General features: G+C 54.8%; 1 protein-coding gene across 3 annotated transcripts; it reads left to right on the plus strand.

Annotated features, from left to right (window-relative positions):
* The first annotated feature begins 940 nt into the window (after nt 1-940).
* PPM1M (protein phosphatase, Mg2+/Mn2+ dependent 1M) lies at nt 941-5,331 on the plus strand. 3 transcript variants are annotated; one of them, XM_070391550.1, is made up of 10 exons: nt 944-1,469; nt 2,193-2,316; nt 2,468-2,722; nt 3,171-3,283; nt 3,615-3,699; nt 3,796-3,914; nt 4,080-4,143; nt 4,366-4,473; nt 4,579-4,727; nt 5,037-5,331. In XM_070391550.1, exons 1-10 carry the CDS (start codon nt 1,237-1,239, stop codon nt 5,179-5,181), a joined length of 1,395 nt encoding a protein of 464 aa, XP_070247651.1. In that variant the 5' UTR covers nt 944-1,236; the 3' UTR covers nt 5,182-5,331. The 3 variants fall into 3 exon arrangements, with proteins under 3 accessions (XP_070247653.1, XP_070247652.1, XP_070247651.1); XM_070391552.1 differs by lacking the exon at nt 4,579-4,727 and having other exon boundaries at nt 941-1,469; XM_070391551.1 differs by lacking the exon at nt 4,366-4,473 and having other exon boundaries at nt 942-1,469.
* Nucleotides 5,332-9,075: the final 3,744 nt, after the last annotated feature.

Below are 9,075 nucleotides of genomic sequence, written 5' to 3' on the forward strand. Positions count from 1 at the left end.
GTCCTTTGGGAAGCTTTCATGACTTTGCCTCCACCCCCTTGCCAGCTGGATCAAGCAGCAGCCACCAGGACTTCCACCATCACTGCTGGTGAGCACATATCCATCAGTCAGTGCTGTGCTCCTGCACCCAGCGCGGGCCTGGCACACACAGTGGGTTCAGTAAATTGGCCCGCAGGCTCTCTGGAACTGAACCATCTGAGGGAGGTGTTGCACACAGCTTCCAGCCCCAAGCACCTTCTTTTTTGGGTAGAGGGAACAACTCACAAAGGGGCAGGCTGGCCCACGGGGAGGAAGTAAGGCCTAGTGAGCATATGATGGGTTTAGGAGCAGAGGCAAAGGTAGGGACTTCTCCTATCGCCCTCCCTGGGGGCCCTGGGCTCAGGGGCTTTGAGTTGACTAGCCTGCCTTCCCGGAGGAGGAAAGGGGAAGAGAAATCCCTGGGGGGTGGGTTTTGAGTCAGCTCCACTGTCATAATGGAAACAGCACAGCCCTGGGCACAGGACACTTCCCCTGTGTGGGCTGCACAGTCCTTATGAGATGGAAATAACAGGCCTGCACGGGAGTTGGGCGTAAGTGACAGAGGGTGATCTGCTGACATCCCGATGTGAAGGGGGACCCTGCCGCTGACCCTACAGTGACAGCCAGCCAGGGGCTCAGAGCGGTGTCCCAGGACGAGTGTTGTCCATCCCGGGGTGGAGGGGGCCGAGCTGAGCCGTGAGGAAGAGAGGCCACGGGAGGGGAACGCCGTGCTGAGACGCACTCACGGTGTCAGCCCAGCACCTCAGGACATCCTCTTCCCCGTCCCCTTGCGCAAGGTCCGGGCCAGCAGGAGGTGCCCGGCTGCCCTGAGCCCTGCGCTGGCCCCTGGAGCGGGGAGGAGGGGCATCCCCTCTCCACGGCGAGGGCCCCACCCCGACACGCGTGGGTGGACAGTCCGCCTGCCCGGGTCACCGTAGGACACGGGGCGCGACTTCCCGCTCTGGGCCACACTTTTCCGGCCTGCGAAGTGGGGTTGGTAACGGCGTTTGCTTCTTAGGTTGTGAAGAGGTTTGACGAGCCCGACGGCAGCAGGCGGCGCACGGACTCCGCTGCGAGGCTGGGGTTGGGGGAGTCACCGCCCGCCCGCCCGCCCCGCCCCAGCCCGGCCGTCCGGCCCGCTTCCTCCTCCCGGGGCCGGGTGGTGTCCGCCCAGCCTTCCCGCCAGCCCCGCGCTCCGCCGGCAGCCCCTGCCGCGCCATGTCCGCGGGCTGGTTCCGCCGCCGCTTCCTGCCCGGGGCGCCCGGCGGCCCGCTCCCCGCGCCGCGCTCGCCCCGGCCGCGCGCCAGCCCCGTGCCCTACCGGCGGCCCCGCTTCCTGCGCGGCTCGGGCTCCTGCCCCGGCACCCCCGACGCCCCCCGCCGCCCGGACGCCCGGCCCGTGCGCTGCCCGGCGCGCGGCCGCACGCTGCCCTGGAACGCAGGCTACGCAGAGTGAGTGTCCCACCCCCTGCGACCCCGCCCGACCCTCCCCTTCCAGCGACCCCGCCCCGGGACCCCTCACCCGGACCCCTGCTGATCCAGCCGGGGCCTGTGCTGAGCTAGGGAACATAAACGGAGTGAGTGACGCCCTCCCCAACTTGCGGCGAACTCCTTCTTGCCCTCGTCTCTGGGCTCCGACAGTCTTCCCCTCCTCCACCTCTGCCTTTTCTTTGGGACGCCGACCTCCCTCAGAGAAGAAGGTTGCAAGTTGGGAAGGACCTGCACCCCTGGGCTTCCAACATGAGACAGGGAGACTGGGTGGAGTGCCCGCATTGTGGGCTTTGGCGATACCTCCCCCGGTACACACACACACCCGCACACCCCTCTCGCCCTGGGTTCTGGCTTATGCTATGTGGGACAGGGATTCTTGCTTACATGAGGTGGGGGGGGAGGGGGGGGGATGCGGAATAGCAAGGGAACCCCAGATTTCCCCAGCAGCCCCACCCTTACCTCCCAGCCAGGTCAACAGGCAGGCTTCAGAGGAGCTGGGCCCTGCGTTTTGCCTTAGGTCACTGAAGAGTTAAGAAACTTACACCATCTTTGTCCAGACATAAGGGACAGCGTGGGGGCTATTGCCCAGAGGGAGGGCTCCTCGCTGTGCACCTGCTCTGGTCTCTGTGCCCACAGGGACATGGGTGTGTCCCTGGAAGGTCACTGGTCACTTCCTGGCCTCAGGATCATCAATGCAGAGAAATCTGAGTTCAATGAGGATCAGGCCGCCTGTGGGAAGCTGTGCATCCGGAGATGTGAGTTTGGGCCGGAAGAGGACCAGGAGTGGCTGACCTTGTGCTCAGAGGAGGTGAGCACACCGGGTTGAGCCCCTCTTACAGGCTGGGGCCAGGACTGGGGCTAGGACTTCAGGCTGAAGTTCTTGCCCCAGTGCCCCATGCTGGGCCAAGGATCAGCTGGGGAAGCCAGGAAGAACCTGACACCAGTCCTTTCCTGGACAGTTCCTGACCGGTCATTACTGGGCACTGTTTGATGGGCACGGCGGTCCAGCTGCAGCCATCCTGGCTGCCAACACCCTGCACTCCTGCCTGCGCCGGCAACTGGAGGCCATAGGAGAGGGCATGGTGGCCACTCAGCCCCCCATGCACCTCAGTGGCCGTTGTGTCTGCCCCAGTGATCCCCAGTTTGTTGAGGAAAAGGGCATTAGGACAGAAGACTTGGTGATCGGGGCTCTGGAGAGCGCCTTCCAGGAATGTGTAAGTTAAGTGTGGTTTTTGACTGGGAAAGGAGTGACAGTTTTGTCCCCAGGGACCTGAGAGACCTTGGGTGTGGTAGTCACCCTCGATGTTTGAGTTGGGAAGACAAGATTGGGTTGGTTTGTGCCTCACTAACAGCCATCATTATCATCATAACCCCTCCCATTTATCCAGTCCCTACTATGTGCTATGTGCTCTTACCTGCATCATCTCATTGCATACCCTGTTGGTCCTTGGTACAGGAGCTGGCTTCCCTTTCTCACTCTTTTGAGTAGGACTTCCCTCCCTCCAGCAATACACACAGATCTGACCACGGGGTCCTGGAGACATAGCTACACTTTGGACTAGGACTGCCAGGCTGGTTGGTGGGGAAGTGAACTGCAGGTTGAGCACTGGGGACAGAGTGATATGGTGGCAGCACAAGCTAAAATGGCCTCTGTTTGCCCAGGATGAGGTGATCGGGCGGGAGCTGGAGGCTGCAGGCCAAGTGGGTGGCTGCACAGCCCTGGTGGCTGTGTCGCTGAAGGGGAAGCTGTATGTCGCCAATGCCGGAGATAGCAGGTGAGTGAGCTCGGAGAGTGGGGCAGGTGGCAGGCAGGCAGCACAGGCAGTGGGGACAATGAAAGGGGGCTGGAAGTGGAGGGAGGGAAATGGGGAGGCTTGACTAGCTGAGCTATTTGTACACCTGGTCTATATGGAGTCTGAGTGGACAGCAGATGCCAGAGAGCTGCACAGAGCAAAGGGGCTGAGGGTTTACCCTGCAGGCGGTTATAGAGGGCTTCGAACACGGGGGGCATGGGCAGAGCAGGCCCCTGGCCAGCAGAAAGGAGGCCATGGGTGAGGTTGGAGGCTTCATCACAGCCCTCTCCCTCTCCTCCCCAATCCCATCCAGGGCCATCTTGGTGCGGAGAGATGAAGTGCGGCCTCTGAGCTCTGAGTTCACCCCGGAGAGTGAGCGACAACGGATCCAGCAACTGGTAGGTGCCCTTAGCAGAGGGAGGCTGTGGAGCTCCAACTCCTGGGTGCAGAGCCACCAACAAGAGCCTAATCGGAGCATGGCCTCCCTACCCCAGGCCTTTGTCTACCCTGAGCTTCTGGCTGATGAGTTCACCCGACTGGAGTTCCCTCGGCGACTGAAGGGGGATGACTTGGGGCAGAAAGTTTTGTTCAGGGATCACTACATGAGCGGCTGGTGAGCAGGATGGGGGTGGGGAGACACAGTGGGGAGAACCACTGGGTCTAAGCCCAGCTCTGTAGCCTGGGGCAATCCCATCCACATGAGCAGGGTGGGCCCTATGTTGAGGGGAGAGGAGGTGGGAAGTAGGCCCTGGGTTGATACTGGGTCTGCTCCTGGTAGGAGCTACAAGTGCGTGGAGAAGTCGGATCTCAAGTACCCACTGATCCACGGACAGGGTAGGCAGGTCAGTGAACAGCCCCCTCCAAAAATCCCTCTTCAATTGCCCACTGCAGAGGCGGGAGCTCCTTTGTGCTGTGGCTGTGGCTGGTGTCTTGGGGTCTGCTCCAAGGCCACAGGATGTTTCTCCCTCAGCCCAGGGTGCCTGAGGACCACAGTCCACCTCTGTGCTTTACTTGTGCATTTGCTGGGGCTATTTGCTGTCACCTCACATCTCCCTTGTCCCCAGGCTCGGTTACTGGGAACACTGGCCGTCTCCCGGGGCCTGGGAGACCATCAGCTCAGAGTCCTGGATACAAACATTCAACTCAAGCCCTTCTTGCTCTCTGTCCCACAGGTGAGAGGGCAACAGCCCACCCCAGCTTCCTTCCATCTACCCAGAAAATGAGGCTGGTGGGAGCCAGGAAGGGAAAGTTGAGGGATCCTCAGACTTAACTTGCAGGTGACAGTGCTGGATTTGGACCAGTTGGAGCTGCAGGAGGAGGATGTGGTTGTCATGGCAACTGATGGGCTCTGGGATGTCCTGTCCAATGAGCAGGTGGCACGGCTAGTGCAGAGCTTCCTCCCTGGCAATCGAGAGGACCCACACAGGTACTGTAACTGCTGGGGACCTGCCTAGGCCTGGGTGCAGCAGCAACACCAAGTAGTTACAGCTGAGAAGACAGCACTGGCAAGCCTGGCTCACAGCAGGGTCAGGATTAGTGTGGTCTCTAGATTCCAAGGGGTGGGGATATCTGTGCGTCCAATCTGGCCCTCACAGGTTTGCAGCTTGCCTGGCCCCACAGTTGGACTGCATGGCTTGGTCTCCAAGTGTCCAGCCTAGTGCAGTGAGTTCTCCCTGAGGGTGGGCTTTGCCTCTGTGCTCGGCCCTGGAGTACATCTGCAGGATGATCCCCACAGGTTCTCGGAGCTGGCCCAAATGCTGATACACAGCACACAGGGGAAGGATGGCAGTCCCACCGGGGAAGGGCAGGTGTCCTACGATGACGTCTCTGTGTTCGTGATCCCCTTGTACAGCCAGGGCCAAGGGAGCAGTGGCCACTGAGGATTCAGACACCACATCCCAAACCACTCAGGCTGGGTGCAATATGAGCATACCTCCACTGTGCTCAACAGCACGCCTGCCTGCCTGCCCCAGACACAGCCCAGGGCTTTTGCCCCCACCCCCACCCATTTCAAGAGGAGCATTTATTTATACCAGGCAATCAGAACTGAAGTGTTGAAAACCCAGCTCCCACGGTCCTCTCTTTGGCAGGCAGTTGGAGAACAAAAAGGGGCAAGGAGTCCCAGTTGGCTGAGTGGGGAATTCCCTCCAATGACTGCTCCTGCCTCTGGCCTTGCATCCCAATTGCTCCTTCCAGTCCCCACCCCAGGCTGATGCCCCAATAATGCCTTTCTTTTGTTGCTCCCCATCACCTCCCTATGATTAAAAGTTTGTGTGCAGAAAAGCCCTTGTGAATCGTGAATTCCTGTACAGCTTGGCATTACAGTTTACCTTCGCTTTTACCTTCCAAAAAATCAGTCTTAGTTCTACCTTGCAAGCTTGCATATAGCACTTTTCTTCTGTGGCCTCCCTAGTTTCCAGCTTGGGGTGAGCCCCAGTGAGAGGACTGTTGCCTGGGGAACAGAAAGGAGGTCTCCACCACCATCTGAGAGCTCTGGGCTTGAGGTACCAGAAGGGCTGCCCTTTTAACTTGTTTTTGAATGGAAATCCCAAGGCTTGCATTTTGATGGGCAGCTTAATTTTTTGCCCTTCCAACAAGACTATTTTACAATCTAGCACTTGCCAAGACTCAAGTACTGGGAAAATATTTGTTCAGTTATAAGGCAATCACCTTCATGACCTCAACCTTACTCGACTCTTCCCTGATCCACTATTCTGGTTTACAATTGAGATGAGTTCTTATCAGGTAGCTCACAGCCTAAACAGCAGCTAGGAAGGCAAGGGCCAAGAGGCCCTGGAATTAATGGTAAAATTCATGTATTTACTAACTCCTTGAGGAGGCTCTCAGACTCTCTTTTCGGCCCATTAACTCATTTTAGATTCCATTTCCTAAACCAGTGGTCGGCAAACTCATTAGTCAACAAGCCAAATATCAACAGTACAATGATTGAAATTTCTTTTGAGAGCCAAATTTTTTAAACTTAAACTATATAGGTAGGTACATTGTTATTAACTTAATTAGGGTACCCCTAAGGCTTAGGAAGAGCCACACTCAAGGGGCCAAAGAGCCGCATGTGGCTCGCGAGCTGCAGTTTACCGACCAAGGTCCTAAACGTTTTTTAGGGAAGATAGGAAAAACTACAAAATTTCTCGTTTTTCAGTCATATTCCATAGCCCAGCATTTCTGGACCTACATCTGTCCACAGTCTGGACCTCCATGTGTCCTGACAAACTGGTCGGCCCCAGCCCCGCTGGGCAGCTTCTCCAGGACTCTAATTGGCAGCTGGCAAGGGCAGGAGTGGGCCCGGATAACCTGCAGGAGTTTTACTTCCCCTTTCCTCAGCAGTTTCCCGCCCCCAAGAGTGTGGGCAGCATCCTGTGTCTGCCTCTCGCCCATATCAACAGCTGAGCCAGCTCATCCTCCTGCTCCTCACACCAAAGGCTGAAGCCAAGGGCGTGGGTGCAGTGGGTCTGTCAACTACAAGCAAGCTGACAGGAGTGACTGCAGCAGGGACAGCTACACTGACCTATGTATTCATGTCTCAGAGCCAAATGCTGCAGCAGCCCTCCCACTGGGTTGTGAGGTCTCTTCCTCTTTGAGCAATCTGTCAGGAGAGCCTATGCACGGCCTACTGCTCATAAGCTGGGATGTTCCCTCTGCTGCCTTTCACAGCCCTTGGCCAACCTCCAATGACCATGGGCAAAGTAATGGGCCTAAAACTGTCTTCTCTGGTCCAGAGAGGGCCAGGAATAAGGCACACGGCAGGTGCTGCAGCTCCAAGGATAGATAGAGCAGTTAGAATACAGGCTCTCGTAGTTACCAACTCACAAGCCAGGCAGTGGGTTACCAAGCAATTGCCAGGCCGTCTGCCAGAACTGGCATAGGAGCCTCAAAGAGGCCCCACTATCCTTGCCCCCCAAAAGCTAAGGCCTAGCAGGACAAATCTTATTCCAGATAGAGGCTGCCATTCTGATTAAGAGCTGAGATAACAATGGGGATGAAAGGTAGCCTGAGGTAGATGCCAGATGTAAGTCTTTGAAGATCAAGGTTGGCTCAGGCTGGCCTTTCCCATTCACTCATTTCTGGCCATATGGTTGCTTATTAGAGGCTGGGGTAGAGGAGACTCACGCTGCTATTCACTTGAGGACTGAGTTTAGGGATTCCTCCCACCAGCCCATAGCTTAGTCACCAGGGGCAGTCAAGGGCAGTCCCAGGAAGCCCAACAATCCATCCACAGTGTTTTAGCGAAGCCCACTGTGAGCCAGGAGACAACCCATCTCACCCTCCAACTCTAGGAACCAAACAATGCTACCGAAACTCAAAGGAAGAGGCTACAGCCATAAAATTCTGTTTAAGACAGATAACATGGAAAAATGTTTATGTTAAGTACAAAAGGGACATAAAATTGTATATACAGTAGAATAACAACTATGTAAACACACCAAAAATCTACACACAGAAATGTCTAGAACACTTAACACCAAAAGATTAACAGTGATAGCATTTGGGTGGAAAACTGATTCTTTCTAAAATTCCCAAATTTTCTTTAATAAGCACTAATTGTTATTGCAACCAGAAGTTTTTCTTAAAAAAAAAAAAAATAATAATAATAATAATAACCAACTAGCTGGTGGCTGAGCAATGCAGTGTTGTTACTGTCGCATACAAATCGGTGGCTCTGGCCCAACTTGAAAGTGGTGAGCAGCCCCTCCTCACTAAGAACTCAAGCACCTCTGGCTCCACTGTGGGCATCCATGCAGCCCCAGCCTTCAGCCTCTTTGGCCAACAGCCTTTATTCTCTTTATTCTGCCTTATTCCCACCACCACATCATCTCCAGTCACTTCCAGCTATGTCGTTTTCCTTTCCTTCCTAACTCGGGAGCCAGGTCCTTACAGAGGCCATGAGTGCATATTTTCAAAGGACATGGTACCTCAGCTTTGGACACACAACTCAATACAATTCATTTTCCTGCTGACAGGAAAATCATGCTTGGTAGCTGCTCTAGTTACAGATATGTTAATTATGCAGGTTTTCTGTTAACCCTGTTCCAAGCACTCTCTCTGAAGTTATCCCTACTATGAATTTTCTATCCCAGGAAAGTCAGGAGTGGGCAGTAAACAGCTCAGTTCATTTGGTTTCTAAAATTTCCTTCACTATTAAATTGCAAAGCTATTTAAAGTGAGTATCACAGAAGCTGCAGGTCCTAGTCTACATTGAGAAAGATGCATGCCCCTTGACCTTTAAGTTTGAGAACAAGTCAAAAATTGCACCCTGGCCAGTGTTCTCAGTCAGCCTACGCCAGATTCAATCCCTGGCCACGGTCAGAGGCATGTGCAGGAAGCAACCATTTCATGTGTCTCTCACATTGATGTTTACCCCTTCTTCCCTCTCTAAATATCAATGGAAAAAATATCCTCGGGTGAAGATTAAAAAAAAAAAAAATTAACTGCTAAAACAAAATAGTAATTGCTTGCAATTCATAGCCTATTTCTGCTGCTGAACAGAGGCAGTAATAGCTTGCTTTCCCCCTAGCAGACATGTACTCTTGGGCAAGTCCTTGTGGACAAATCATTACCTTGTTGAGTCTGTTTCTGGAAGAGCAGGGAGTATGTTACCTGCTTAATTAAATGTTTGGGAATTTAGTAAAATAACATGCCGTTCATCCTGCTCTAAGAAGGCCATGCAGGGGAAGAAAAGCCATAAGCTAGCCACAGCTCATCTCAACCCTGATCAGGACCCCTCCCTCTCCCAAGAGAAAGCAAGGAACAGAAAC

The sequence above is a fragment of the Myotis yumanensis genome, unplaced genomic scaffold, assembly GCF_028538775.1.
Source record: "Myotis yumanensis isolate MYYU_CA2020_CCGP unplaced genomic scaffold, mMyoYum1.0.hap1 SCAF_14, whole genome shotgun sequence".
Lineage (NCBI taxonomy): Eukaryota > Metazoa > Chordata > Mammalia > Chiroptera > Vespertilionidae > Myotis > Myotis yumanensis.